The 15,258-nt window shown below is 39.5% G+C and overlaps 1 protein-coding gene across 1 annotated transcript; it reads left to right on the forward strand.

Annotated features, from left to right (window-relative positions):
* Positions 1-10,823: 10,823 nt before the first annotated feature.
* GCNT3 (glucosaminyl (N-acetyl) transferase 3, mucin type) lies at positions 10,824-12,143 on the forward strand (the record flags this gene model as incomplete). The annotated part of the gene is made up of 1 exon (XM_079129657.1): positions 10,824-12,143. The coding sequence occupies one exon, from the start codon at positions 10,824-10,826 to the stop codon at positions 12,141-12,143; it is 1,320 nt and encodes a 439-aa protein (XP_078985783.1).
* Between the last annotated feature and the right edge of the window lie 3,115 nt (positions 12,144-15,258).

The following is a 15,258-nucleotide window of genomic DNA, read 5'->3' on the forward strand; positions in this document are numbered from 1 at the left end:
TTTTTAATATGATTTTATATGTGATTTGATAGAATTTTGCTAAGGATTTTTGCATCTATGTTCATCAGGGATATTGGTCTAAAGTTTTTTCTCCTTGATGCATCTTTGTCTGGTCTTGCTATCAGAGTGTTAATAGTTTCATAGAGTGAGTTTGGAAGGGTTCCCTCCTTTTCTATTTCCTGGAATACTTTGAGGAGTATTGGTATCAGTTCTTTAAAGGTCTTGTAGAATTCAACTGAGAATTCATCTGGTCCTGGGCTTTTCTTGGTTGGTAGGCTTTTGATGGCTTCTTCTATTTCAGTGCTTGAAATTGATCTGTTTAGATTGGGTACATCTTCCTGATTCAGTTTGGGAGGATCATATGTCTCTAAAAATTTGTCAATATCTTTGATATTTTCTATTTCATTGGAGTATAGATTTTCAGAGCAGCTTCTAATTATGTTATGTATTTCAATGGTGTCTGTTGTGATCTTTCCTTTTTCATCACAAATTCTAGGAATTTGAGTTTTCTTTCTCCTTCTCTTCATTAGTGTGCCTAAGGGTTTATCAATTTTGTTTACTTTTTCAAAGTAAAATTGTTTGGTCAATTTTTTGAATTGTTTCTCTTGTTTCAACTTCATTGATTCAGCTCTGATTTTAATTATTTCTTGACTTCTACTACTTTTTGTGTTGATCTGTTCTTCTTTTTCTAGGACTTTGAGATGTAATGTTAGGTCATATAGTTGTTGATTTTTAATTTTTTAAATGTGAGCTCAGTGCAATGAACTTTCCTCTTAGTACTGCTTTCAGAGTCCCAGAGACTTTGATATGTTGTGTCATTGTTCTCATTTACCTCTAAGAATTTTTTTATTTCTTCCCTGATATCTTCTGTTATCATTGCATAATTCAGTAGCATACTATTTAGTCTTCAGGCATATGAGTAGTTTTTGTTTGTTATTTTATGTTCATTTCTAATTGCATTCTATTATGGTCTGATAGGATACAGGGTAGGATCTCTATTTTTTTTTTTTGTATGTACTAATGGCTTCTTTGTGGCATAGTATACAGTCTATTTTGGAGAAGGATCCATGAGCTGCTGAGAAGAAAGTGTATTTGCTCAATGATGGATGAAATGCTCTCTATACAAGTCCATTAAGTATATGTCATTGATTGTATTATTTAGTTCTATAGTTTCTTTGTTCAGTTTTTGTTTGGAAGTACTATCCAGTGGTGAGAGCAGTGTGTTAAACTCATTCACTATTATTGTGATTTGGTCTATTTGATTCTTAAAATTGAGAAGGGTTTGTTTGATGTACATAGATTCTTCATTGTTTGGGGCATAAATATTTAAAATTGTTATGTCTTGCAGGTTTATGGTTCCCTGAAGCAGTATGAAATGTCCTTCTTTATCCCTTAACTTAGGTTTGAAGGCCACTTTATCTCATATGAGGATGGAGACCTCTGCTTTTTTACTGGGTCCATGTGTATGGTACGTTTTTCCCCACCCTTTCACCTTTGGTCTGTGGATGTCTTTTTTTATGAGATGCATCTCTTGAAGGAAGCATATTGTTGGGTCGTTCTTTTTAATCCAATCTGCCAGTGTATGTCTTTTGATTATTGAGTTTAGGTCATTGATTTTTATTGTGATATGATTTATATAACTGGTCATTTGGGCTTATTTTTGGTTTTTAACTTGACTTGGTTTCTCCTTTGATTGACTTTTCCTTTAGGGTAGTTCCTCCTTTTGCTGACTTGCATTGTTGTTTTCACTTCCTCCTCATAAAATATTTTGCTGAGAATGTTCTGTAGTGCAGGCTTTCTATTTGTAAATTCTTTAAACTTGTTTATTGTGAAAAGATTTTATTTTATCATCAAATCTGAAGGTTAGTTTTGCTGGATATAAGATTCTTGGTTGGCATCCATGTTTTTTCAGAGCTTGAAATATGTTGTTCCAGGCCCTTCTAGCTTTTAGGGGGCTGAGAAATCTGCTGATATCCGTATTGGTTTCCCCTTATAAATAATCTGATGCTTTTCTCTGACAGCCTTTAAAATCCTCTTATTTTGTATGTGAGGTATTTTCATTATAATGTGTCTTGGTGTGGATCTGTTGTAATTCTGTGCGCCTGGTGTTCTGTAAGCCTCTTGTATTTGATTTTCCATTTCAGTTTTTAGGTTTGGGAAATTTTATATTATTTCATTGGATATATTGTTCATTCCTTTGATTTGTATCTCTGTGCCTTCCTCAATCCCAATAATTCTTAAATTTTGTCTTTTCATGTTATCCCATAGTTCTTAGAGGTTCTGTTCATGATTTCTTACCATTTCTCTGTTTGATCAACTTTATTTTCAAGGGTAAGTATTTTGTCTTCATTGTCAGAGATTCTGTCTTACACGAGATCTACTCTGTTGGTACTGCATTCTATTGAGTTTTTTTTTCCCTTCCCCCCACCCCTCTTTTCCCTCTATACAGTCCTTCCTTCCTCCATTCTTGCCCCCCCAACCCTAACTCTAACCCTAACACTGACCCTTCCCTCCCCCCATTATGTGTCATCATCCACTTATTAGCGATATCATTCGTCCTTTGGTTTTTTGAGATTGGCTTATCTCACTTAGCATGATATTCTCCAATTTCATCCATTGGCCTGCAAATGTCATAATTTTATCATTCTTTATGGCTGAGTAATATTCCATTGTATATATATACCACAGTTTCTTTATCCATTCATCAATTGAAGGACATCTAGTTTGGTTCCACAATCTGGCTATTGTGAATTGAGCAGCTATGAACGTTGATGTGGCTGTATCTCTGTAGTATGCTGATTTTAAGTCCTTTGGGTATAGGCCAAGGAGTGGGATAGCTGGGTCAAATGGTGGTTCCATTCCAAGTTTTCTAAGGAATCTCCACACTGCTTTCCAGAGTGGCTGCACTAATTTGCAGCCCCATCAGCAATGTATGAGTGTACCTTTCTCCCCACATTCTCACCAACAACTGTTGTTGCTTCTTTTCTTGATAATCGCCATTCTAATTGGGGAAAGATGGAATCTTAGGGAGGTTTTGATTTGCATTTCTCTTATTACTAGAGATGTTGAACATTTTTCCATATGTTTGTTGATTGCTTGTAGATCTTCTTCTGTGAAGTGTCTATTCATTTCCTTAGCCCATTTGTTGACTGGACTATTTGAATTCTTGGAGTAGAGTTTTTTGAGTTCTTTATAGATTCTGGAGATTAGTGCTCTATCTGAAGTATGATTGGCAAAAATTTTCTCCCACTCTGTAGGCTCTCTCTTCGCATTGCTGATAGTTTCCTTTGCTGAGAGAAAGCTTTTTAGTTTGAATCTATCCCAGTTATTGATTCTTGCTTTTATTTCTTGTGCTATGGGAGTCCTGTTGAGGAAGTCTGGTCCTAAGCCGACATGTTGAAGATCTGGACCTACTTTTTCTTCTATAAGATGCAGGGTCTCGGGTCTGATTTCGAGGTCCTTAATCCATTTTGAGTTTAGTTTCGTGCATGGTGAAAGATATGAGTTTAGTTTCATTCTGTTGCATACGGATTTCCAATTCTCCCAGCACCATTTGTTGAAGAGGCTATCTTTTCTCCACTGCATATTTTTGGCACCTTTGTCTAGTATGAGAAAATTGTATTTATTTGGGTTTGTGTCCGTGTCCTCTATTCTGTACCATTGATCTACCTTTCTATTTTGGTATCAGTACCATGCTGTTTTTGTTACTATTGCTTTGTAGTAGAGTTGAAGATCTGGTATTGCAACACCCCCTGTTTCACTCTTCCTGCTAAGGATTGCTTTAGCTATTCTGGGTTTCTTATTCTTCCAGATGAATTTCATAATTGCTTGCTCTATTTCTGTAAGGTACGTCATTGGGATTTTAATGGAATTGCATTGAATTTGTATAGCACTTTAGGTAGTATGGCCATTTTGACAATATTAATTCTTCCTATCCAAGAACATGGGAGATCTTTCCATCTTCTAAGGTGTTCTTTAATTTCTTTCTTTAGTGTTCTGTAGTTCTCATTGTAGAGGTCTTTCACCTCTTTTGTGAGATTGATTCCCAAGTATTTTATTTTTTTCAAGGCTATTGTGAATGGGGTAGTTTTCCTAATTTCTCTTTCTGAAGATTCATCACTTATGTATAAAAATGCATTGGATTTATGAGCATTGATCTTGTAACCTGCTACTTTACTGAATTCACTTATGAGTTCTAAGAGTTTTCTGGTGGAATTTCCAGGTTCCTCTAAATATATAATCATGTCATCAGCGAACAGGGATAGTTTGAGTTCTTCTTTTCCAATTCGTATCTGTTTAATTCCAATTCGTATCCCTTTAATTTTGAGTTTTTAATTTGGTTTATTGTTTTAATTGGTTAATTTCAAGTATTTCTGGTTTTTTTGTTTTTTGTTTTTCTTTTCTTTAGAATCTCTATTTATTGAAGTGCTCTTTTGCTTCCTGCATTTGCTCTTCTGTTTATTGGGGTGATCATGCATTGATTGCATTTGTTATCTTATCTCACCTTTTGCTTCATGAATTGTTTTAATCATATAGATTCTAAACTCCTTTTCTGTCATTTTTAGTGCCATGTTGTCATTGAATTCTACCAAAATAGCATCTTGGTTTGTTAGGGACACTTTCTTCCCCTGTTTTTTCATATTGTTTCTGTATATTCCCCTGTAGTAGATCTGAGGTATTTCAGCTTCCCCCCCGCAGGTGTAATGTGACCCTGCACCTTTTCAACACATCTCCTCCCCACCGAGGGGAAGATCAATATCAGCAGCACCCCATACAAACAATATGCAGCTCTACACCAGATAGCCCCTATAAAGACATTAACAGTGTTCCAACAAACAGGATGAGTTTGATTATTATCTACAGTGTAGCCAACAGGCTTTCAATGAGCTCTACAACTTCTAGTGGTGGATGAAGAGGACAGGGAGGGGTGTAGGTTGTATCTGTTAATGGGATAAGAAGTGGGTAAATAGAGGTACCTGATCAAGGGAAGAGTGAGAGTGGGATCAAAAGAAGTTGGTCTTTAGCTTGAGAAAAGGGAGAAAGAGACCCCAAGGGAATAGGTAAATAAAAGGAAAATAGAGTGAAAAAGAGAAGAAATAAAAAATTAAAAATTTAAAAAAAATCTATCGTTCACAGTCATCCAACACTCAAACCTCCCAGTCCTCAGTATCTTTTTTTTTTTTTTTTTTTTTTTTTTTGTGGTGCTGGGGAATTGAACCCAGGGCTTGTGCTTTTGAGGCAAGCACTCTACCAACTGAACTATACCACCAGCCCAGTCCTCAGTATCTTGATGTGAGTGTGGCACCTGTCAAGGGGGCCTCCAGTCTCCTGCAGGCATCTCAGGACGGGAGTTGCTCCACTCAAAGATGGTGCCCATGCCCTCAGGGATAATTCAAAACATCTGCACCAGCCTCCAAACATGCTGGGGAGCCACAGCATGGGCACTGAATCCATGTGGGGCAGGTGGTCAGTCTCTGGGTTTGGAAGTGGCAGGTGGTCTCAAAGTCAATCCTTTAATGCTGTTTGGATTTTAATTAGCTTCAGCCTTGTGGATCATATTTTTCATGTGTACTTTACTTCAGAGAACCTCTTTCTATGAATACTCATAAGGCATATTTCCAAGACTCCAGTACTTAGAAGACCCTCACAAGGGCACTGAAGTGGTTGCTCATTCAGGAGCAGTTCATGGTGGTCTGCCACCTGCATATTCTTGTGCTGTCTTGATGGAGGAGGCAAAGGCCCAGACATGGGTCCCACCCTCAGGGAGCCTCGTGCCACCACAAGGATGAGGAGTCCATTTTGATGAGTTGGTGGCGTAGGGAGATGGAAATGGCAAGACCCAGCTGCCTGCTCGGTTGTGGCACTCAGAAGCAGGAGGGGCAGCTGAGACACTGGCAGCCAGCCCTGGCAGAAAGTGGAGTGCCATCTGTGGTGGGGAGTGAGGGAACAAGGCCCCTTTGACAAGTTGGCAAATGACTAGGCTTGCTTGGGAAGGTGAACAGAAAGAGCAAGTTGGATGATGTCACCTGGAGAAGATCATCTTCTTTCTTATCTCCATTAGTTTCCTCAGCACTCAGGAACAACAATCTATTGAGTGCCAAGCATGATGGTGCATGCCTGTAATCCTTGCTGCTTAGGAGGCTGAGGTAGGAGGATTACAAGTTTAAAGCCAGCCTCAGTAACTTAGTGAGTCTGTAAGTAACCTGGTGAGATCCTGCCCTAAAATAAAAAATAAAAAGGGATGGGGATATGGCTCAGTGGTTAAGTGTGCCTGGGTTCAATTCCTGTTTTCCTGGTACCAAACAGCAACAAAAAACTATTGAGTTCTGTGGATTTTTTCTTTCTTTTTTCCTTTCCTGTGGACTGTGTCCAGGAGGGCTGTCCAGGATGGGGTGAGGGGAGCTTTGTATGCATGGAAGTGGGTAGAGTTCTAAGGAGAAACTACAGACAATCCCTGTCTTTTAGTAAATGGGAATAGACCATGGTCTTCATTATACAACCAGGCTTGGGAATGAAGTTGATCACACTGGGTCTGTTAATCACTTATCTGTGTCCAGAGAGAACAGTCCCCTCTTTGCTAAGAGCCCGTTTTAGAAAATTAAGTAAGATTAGAGTTCAAAACACCTTTCCCATCTCCTCCAGTACCTTACCTTCAGTCTCTACCAAAGCTCAGTTCCGGCTTCACCAGCAACACATTAACTTGGTTTTCCTGCTTATCTATTCTCATGGACTGCCTCTGAGTCATGGTCTCTTCTCTAATGTTTATTGCCTTTGCTACTCATGACCTTTGATAATCATGACCTGCCCCACAAGCAGTTCTTTTTTGTTTGAGTTCCTTTACCCCTGCTGAGAATCAAAGGTAGAGCCAGATGAGTCTGGAGGCAAACTTCCCCACGAGTTCAGGACTATATGAAGATATTTAGATGCCCAAGCACTGAAAAGATGACAGCATTCGCCTCCCTCAAGCGTCCAAAGTAAAGGCAACATGAAACGAGACAGGGAGTCTAAGGGATCGAGTTTTCTCACAGTGTGTTCTAGTGTGATGTTGGTTCTGAAATAACTCTTCTTGCCCAGACTTCTAAGTCTTTCCTCCTGGTCATGAGTTTTGCCTTTTTGTTCGTCAAATAACTTTAAATTACAATCTGTGTACATCTGCGGGCAGGTCTATGAGTTCTGGTTGTAAGGAACAGAGAAACCAAATGGGGGTCATCAGGAGGAATCTAAGGGAAGCCAGTGTGAAGTTAGTGTCAACCTTAAGAGGTTCAGAGGACCCAATATTCCAACAACAGGGTCAGAGGAGGACCCAGGCAGCAAGGATCTATTCATTTTAAGTTGAATTTGCTAAGAGTACTTTTTTACTTATTTTGTTATTGTAACATTTAACTCTGTTGTGTCTGCTTCCAGGTCATGTTCTGTATCCCTATTTCCTCTTAGCGTACATACTCATAGGCATTAGAATTCTAGTGTTCCCAGAACATCTGCCAAGTCCTTCATATGTATTATCCTCTTTAATCTTCACAACAGTCTTCCAAAATAGGTATTAGCTTAGCCCTATTATGCAAGTGGGGAGGAAAGCACAGATTGACTAAAGAATATGCTCAAGGTCACACAGAAAAAAATGGCCGAGCCAGGATTCAGATCCAGCTTTATTCTGCCAAACCCACACTTGTCTCTACTAACATGCATCTGGTGTTACTAACATGTAGGTTTTTTTCAACAAAATATTTCTACAAAGTGTTAATATCATAGTACCATGTATTTTACAAATAAGAATGAAGAGCTGTTTTGGTTGTCTTAAAAATAAAATATTCAAAGAGTGTTCTCTTTTTATTGAAGGACTCTGTGGTGCAGGTTTTATAGGAAAGAAGGTGGAACTCGAGGGGACCATGGGAAAAAAGTCAGCTCCCAAGATATTGGAGGGATCTTTCTAGACTTGAATTCTGGAACCAGAGTGCTTATCTGTTGATCAATCTTGCCCAGGGATTTTATGGTTCAATCATGGAGAGTGACTGAGGATCTGAGTCACTTCTTCTGCTGGCAGAAGATGGCAGGTGGAGTGGGCCAATAAAGGTAGAGACGTTCATGACTACATGGCCCCCTTGTTCTTGCCCTGGTTCATCTATAGTGAGAAATGCGCAGAGAGGACAAAAAACAAAACAAAACTGACCAATCTAGGTTCCTACATGGAGAGTATTAGGAGGGTGCGAACATGTCACATAGGAAGAAGGAGGAACTCTCATCTCCATTATTGCCTTCTTGTCTTCAGATGAAGCGCACCTCTCTGGGTTCTATTTCCCGGGACTGGCGACAGAATCCTGAAAACCACATTTCAACTTTGCTAGTGGTGCCTTTAACAGGCTCAGTCGACAGGGGGCGCGCGAGGGGGCACTGCCAGGCTGGAGGTGGGATTTCCCGGCCCAGGTACTTCCGGTTTCTCTGAGCAGCCATGTCAACGGTGCGCTTGGTTCCTTTTTTTCTGTTCCAAAGCCAGTTTACAGTAAGGACACCAGCGACCTTCCAGAGGTCTGGATCTCTGCCCAGGAGGCCCTCAGCACTAGTTGAGCAGAGCATCCTCCTCAGAGGTCTGAGTTTCTGCTTTTGGGGGCCCTCAAATTTTAAATTTTGTAATTTCTAACTTGTCCTTTTCTGCCTCCAATCTAAGTGGTAGCTTCTCCCAGCAGTTGCTACTGCCCAAATAATTGAATCTTGTCACCACCTCCCATTTCTTCAGTTATCTACTTAACTTTACATCTGGTCAAGTTCTTTATATTAAATTCTTCAATTCAGATATTTGGCCAAGAATGCAGCTTTTGTGGAGTTGGGGGGAAAGGGGCAGGTGGTGGTAGTGGTGGTGGTGGGGTCACAATATCAACAGCTTTGAAGAAGGTGTTTTCTACACTCTGTTGCCAAAACTACCCCATAGGGTTCTCACTGAATCCAACAGCCCCTAGTGTAATCCATTATTTAAATGGCCAACCTACAGATTAACTATCATCTTAGCAAATGGGATTTTTTTAATGAGGCAATTTTGAAGAACTCTGGTTTTCGTTGATTTTTATTTTTAGTAAAATAGCAATAGAAAAAAGTCATTGAAGGTTTTTTTTTTTTTTTTTTTTTTTTTTTTTTTTTTTTTTTTTGGTGTCTCACTCATGCACTCCCAATATGAGGAGTGACACTCCCAAACAAAAGAAGGCTGGGCACACCCGTGTGTTTCTATGGTTCCTTGTTGGGTGAGGAGGGAAAGGCTTTTAAATTCTTGCATGAGCATTGATAGGTTCTTTGCAATAGTTTCATGACAGGAGAGCACAGGTGTAAACTGGGTTGTTCTGGTTGAAATACTTGCTTTCTCAGATATTGCTAACAGTTTTTTTCTCCTGCCTCACTTATCTGCTAGATGACTCCTGATTGAGAATTTGCTCCTGACATTTATCTGAGCTTGTTTTCTTATCTGAGAGTAGGAAGCCAAAAGGTGAGTGATAGAGTCGCCTGCTGCTCTACTTTGCAGAGATTAAAGAGGATCTTGCTTCAGTGTTGGACACCTTGTGAATATCAGAAAACATATTTTGGAGGGTTAGAAAAAGACCAGGGAATATGGTGTTTACATTTGCTTCCATGGAATCCAACCTGTCTTCACTTGGAAACAGAATCACATCCTTCCTTAAGCAGGAAAGAAGCTATTAAAGGTGAGATATGTTTTTTTTAATTTAAAATTTTTCTTTCTCTTAGCTTCCCATAAAAGTCATCTCTAAAGAGGGTACAATGTTATGCTTAGAGATGCAGCAAGGAATAAAGGATGCATTACATTTTGTTTCTCTCATGGACTTTCCCCCTGTAATATCTGGTTTTCTTTAGTGGTTCTCAGTGCCCTAAATTGTATTAAAAGGGTGGCTGTTGACTTGGTTGAACAAACATTTAGACTTGCAGACAAAAAGACTAGGGGAAAAGGGGAGTGGAGGGAAGTCCCATACTCGCTTCTTATAACATGTATGTTATTTATTTTCTGTTTTTCCATTTAAAAAGAGACTTATTAATATTACATTTTCAGGTTAGTTGTGAATATTAAATGGGACAATGTAAAGAGATTTCTGGTTCATTGAGGACATTCATTAAATATTATATATACACAGTTTGTCCCTGTGTGTAATATATTTTAAATTTGGTGAACTACCTGAAAGATTACATAGCATTTTTGGGATAATATCAAATTGTACTACTTTAAGAACACTTTTTAAAAAGGTTGGCTAGGTACTGTATGTGGTCAATGAATTCCATATGGTTGAAAGTATCTTTATAAATTGCCAAATAGAAGCAAAAAAATGTAGTTTTACTTTTTAAAGGACTTTTAGATGTCTAGAACTGGTGCTAAGAGTCTGAATTTCATGGATTTTTGTTTCCAGACTTACTGGAAATTCTAGACCCCATAGAAGAGCTACATTCTAGGGTGGTCAGGGGTGGGAGGAAGAATAAGGAATGAAGGATGGGACTTCCTCCTACTAATTATACCTTTATGTCAGCAAATGCTTAGTTCTCTTTCCTTTTCTTTCTCCTGAAGTGGAGGTGGAGCTGGATCCTGACCCTGGTGTGGTCATGTAGTATATAGTATGGTCAGGATACAGGTCTCCACAAGAAGCCAGTTGTGAGAGGCTCCTAAGCATGTGTTTAATGAGGATATTTGTCCAGAGAAGAAAGATATTTTTGCCATCAGTTTGGAGTTGAACTTGATGTTGCTGGGAACATGTTCATGATTCATTCATAATTGGAGGCATTTTGTTTGTCCAAGGAGTCCACCTTCTCCATTGTGCACAAACTCTGTCTCCCAGCCTATGAAAATGACTTCATGGAGGAAAATCGTCCGGCGTTATCACATGTGGGCCCTTGGCTGTTATATGCTGCTGGCCATTATTGCTCTGAGACTTTCTCTCAGATTGAAGTGTGACTTTGATCACCTGGATCTAGACTCCAGGGAACCTCAAAGCCCGTACTGTAGGGATAAGTTGTATAAGTCCCTAAAGCTGCCAGCAGGGAGGTCCATCAACTGTTCTGGAGTCACTCGAGGGAACCAGGAAGCAGTGATCCAGGCTATTCTGAATAACCTGGAAACCAAGAAGAAGCGGGAGCCTTTCACGGATGTTGACTACATTCGCCTGACCAGGGACTGTGAGCACTTTAAGGCCACAAGGAAGTTCATACAGTTCCCACTGAGCAAAGAAGAGTTAGACTTCCCAATTGCATACTCCATGGTAGTTCATGAGAAGATTGAAAACTTTGAAAGGCTTCTGCGGGCTGTGTATGCCCCTCAGAACATATACTGTGTCCACGTGGATAGGAAGTCCCCAGAAACTTTCAAAGAGGCGATCAGTGCGATTACTTCATGCTTCTCCAATGTCTTCATAGCCAGTAAGTTGGTTCCAGTGGTTTATGCCTCATGGTCCAGGGTGCAGGCTGACCTGAACTGTATGGAAGATTTGCTCCAGAGCTCAGTGCCATGGAAATACTTCCTGAATACATGTGGGACAGACTTTCCTATAAAGACCAATGCTGAGATGGTCCAGGCCCTCAAGATGTTGAATGGGAAGAACAGTATGGAGTCAGAGATACCTACTGAGGCTAAAAAAAGACGCTGGAAATATCACTATGTGGTGAAAGACACGTTGTATATTACTGCTAAAGAAAAGGACCCTCCCCCTAATAATTTAACCATGTTCACTGGGAATGCTTATATTGTGGCTTCTAGAGACTTCATTCAGCATGTCTTAACGAACCCCAAATCCCAACAACTGATTGAATGGGTAAAAGACACCTATAGCCCTGATGAACACCTCTGGGCCACCCTTCAGCGGGCCTCCTGGATGCCTGGCTCTGCTCCCTCCAACCACAAGTATGACATCTCTGACATGACTTCCATTGCCAGGCTGGTCAAGTGGCAGGCACATGAGGGAGACATCAATGAGGGGGCATCATATGCACCTTGCTCTGGAATCCATCAGCGGGCTATCTGTATTTATGGGGCTGGAGACCTGCATTGGATACTTCAAAACCATCACCTGTTGGCCAACAAGTTTGACCCAAAGGTGGATGATAATGCTCTTCAGTGTTTAGAAGAGTATCTACGTTTTAAGGCCATCTATGGGACCAAACTATAAGAAACACACTATTGTGCTACCTGTGGGGCAGGAACATATGTAAACATGCTAGAACTTGCTGGGACAATGTAGGGTGGGAGTCCAGGGCTTGGGAATCCATGGCATCCTCTAGGATAAGGGGACTGCTGTTGGAGTGTGGGTAAGTAGACCTGTTGTCTTGCAAATTGCTGCCTTGGGTGAATACTGACTCTTCTCCAACAGTTTCTACACTGACTCTAATAGAGGGAGGGGAAGAACCAATGTTATTTGAAAACAAAGGAGAGATGTGTGTCAGGGGACTGTGGATTTCAGCTGAATACCTGGTGTTAGGTTTTCAACTTTATGGAGAGGCTGTTCCTAATAAATCTAGGCTTGAGCGGGTGGTATTAATGGAAAGAGAACTTTACTTTTGGTATTGTTAATTTAAAAATAAATAGCTCCTGATTCAAAGTCTTACCTCTATTTTTGTCTAAGAAGGCAGAAATAACGTAATGTGTGAGACTTTTCTCAAAACTGTTGGTGTCATTTAAAATTTCTAGTGGCTGGCAAGAGAGCCTCCATTAATTATCCCAGAATAGTCCTGGAAAGCTGTTCGAATAGCACATTCAAAAGAATGAGGAGGAAAATAAATAGAAGAACAGAGCTATTCTTTCATTATTAAAGCCACTCATTTTGTTTACTTTGCCAAATTCATAACTTCTCTACCAGGGAAAAGGTGGGGCAATATTTAACTAGTTTGACCACTCATGTCCTTATGAGAAAATCTTTGCACTAATTTTGCCAACTTTGCAGTCAAAGAATGTTTCATAACAGATAATAGCCATTTAGGTAAGGTTGCATACAATTTTTTGTTACAAACTGGAACACGTTTTAGAAGGGGGAGGCACTGCCTGTTAATAATTATATTGGGAAGCAAAAGTAAATAAGGAGTGTTGAGCCAAACCAGGATGTGCGATAGTCCATGTGCAGGCCTCTTGAATCAAAACTCCCTTTTTTACTAAGTGAATGGAAGGGTCACTATTTGTGATTCTGCAGAGTATATATTTTCTTGTGAGGAGACAACCATGATGTGTGCAAATTATACCCAGGGAAACAGTTTCCTTTCTGAAACTCCACAGAGATAATTGCTGGCTATGTGTCATTCTGTAATGGAAAGGGGCACTATAAAAATGTAGGTTTTTCTGCATACAATATGTTCCAGGAAAGGGTTTTTATATATATAAGTTAATTTGTGTACTTTGCATAAGACTCCCATTAATATGTCATGTCATTAATGTGTTTCTTCACTTCTGATTGTGATTCATTTAAACAAGGTTTCTCTTAATAAGCAGTCGGCTTCCTCTGTAGCTCATGTACTGCTCACATAGTTACTGTGTGTGGCTCTGAAATTTTTATGTATGTTAGTGATTCCTTTTTGTAAGGTGGTTCTCCATTGGTAATGGGCATCGTCATCACCAACTTACCTGCATTGCAGTATTGAGTCCTCTTTACCTGCTCCCAGTCCCACTGTGAAGATGACTGATGAATAGTTACTAGCACAGTGGATGTGCCCTGTGAGGTCTGTTGCCAGCAGTGGTAATACTGGCCCAGATGACATACCTCAGCCCTCCTCTGAGGTGGATGTAAGTGCCACTGTGGAACGAGGACAGAAAACCTTCCTTAAGTGCACTTATTCTGGGAAAAGAACTCAGATCTTTGGCCACATAGTCAACTTGCTCTTAAAGCTTTCATGTGAAAAGTTATAATTTCTCGTATAAATAAATTTTAAAAATCAACATGTGAACTTGTCATATGGAGTATGTGTGTGTGTGTCGGGGGCGGGGAGAAGTTGCAGCAATTCTCCAAGCACTGAAGTTTTCTCTAAAAATATATTCAGGTGAATAGAAAGTGCTCTTCATTTAATAATATAAGGTCTTCATTTCAGAAGGCTCAACTTTCTCTTTGCTTATTGTATTTTGGAATTTCTACAGTTAAACCAGCACATAGGTTGATTTTTCCTTCCAGTGGAGTCATACCTGTTTCTTTAACCTTTCTCTGGAATGGACAAATATTATTAATGAACTGAGAAACTATGTTTGTATCATCTTTAAAGGTTTAAATTAATTGGTTCCTTCCTTTCCTTTCTTCTTCTTCATTTTTTTTTTTTTTTTTTTTTTTTTTTTTGGTACTGGAGACTGGGGACTGAACCCAGGGGGGCACTTTAACACTTTGCTACACCTCAGTCCTTTTTATTTTTCATTTTGAGACAAGGTCTTGCTAAGTTGTCCAGGTTGGTCTGAAATGTAGAATCCTCCTGCTCCAGGCTCCAAGTTACTATGGGTGTGTGCCACCACATCTAGTTTTAGTAACTATAGTCTTGTTTTAATAATTCTTTTTTTTGTTGTTGTTGCACACACTGATCATTGTAATCTTTGGCCTCTTTGTGAAGTGAAAATATTTTAAGATGAAGAAAAGGCAGCTAATAATAACTTTGGGAACATATGACATAGTTGGGGAGGTCAAACCATTTTGATTAAAAATGGAGAGAATAATAAATACCTTGCCTACCTACCTTAATTGACCCAAAGATCTATTCTTATTCTTCCATTTAGGTAGTCATTTATCATAAAGATGATAATATAAAGATATGGTTTTTGCTTTTATGAAGCTTAGTGTACTGACAAGCAATAAAATAATGTATTCCTGCTTTCATTCCAGATATTAATTGAGCTCTTACTATGTACCACACCTAGTTTTTGACACAGAGGATACAGCAGTCAACAAAACATGAAAATTCTCCCACTTGTGTTCACCTATGAACAGTAAACAGAGTATAAATCAATAAATATTAGGAGAAAAGTGCTAGAGAGAAATTAAAGACGTGCTAGAGACTTTGGAAAGGTGGGGTGGGGAAAAAGGATGCTTAAAATTTTAAATAAGGTGGTCAAGGAGGCCCTCCATGAAAAAGTGACATTTGAGCAAAGTTCTGAAGGAGATGAAGGGAATGATCCACGACGGTAAAGGAGGGACGAGCATTCTAGGTCAAGAGGAAAGATTCACAAGGCCTTAAAGCAGGAACAGACCTGCTATGTTTCAGGAACTGCAAGGAAGTTAATGTACATGAACAGAGTAAAGGAAGAAAGTTAAGAGGGTTGTG

Source organism: Sciurus vulgaris (assembly GCF_902686455.1).
Source record: "Sciurus vulgaris genome assembly, chromosome: 2".
NCBI classification, from domain to species: Eukaryota; Metazoa; Chordata; class Mammalia; order Rodentia; family Sciuridae; genus Sciurus; species Sciurus vulgaris.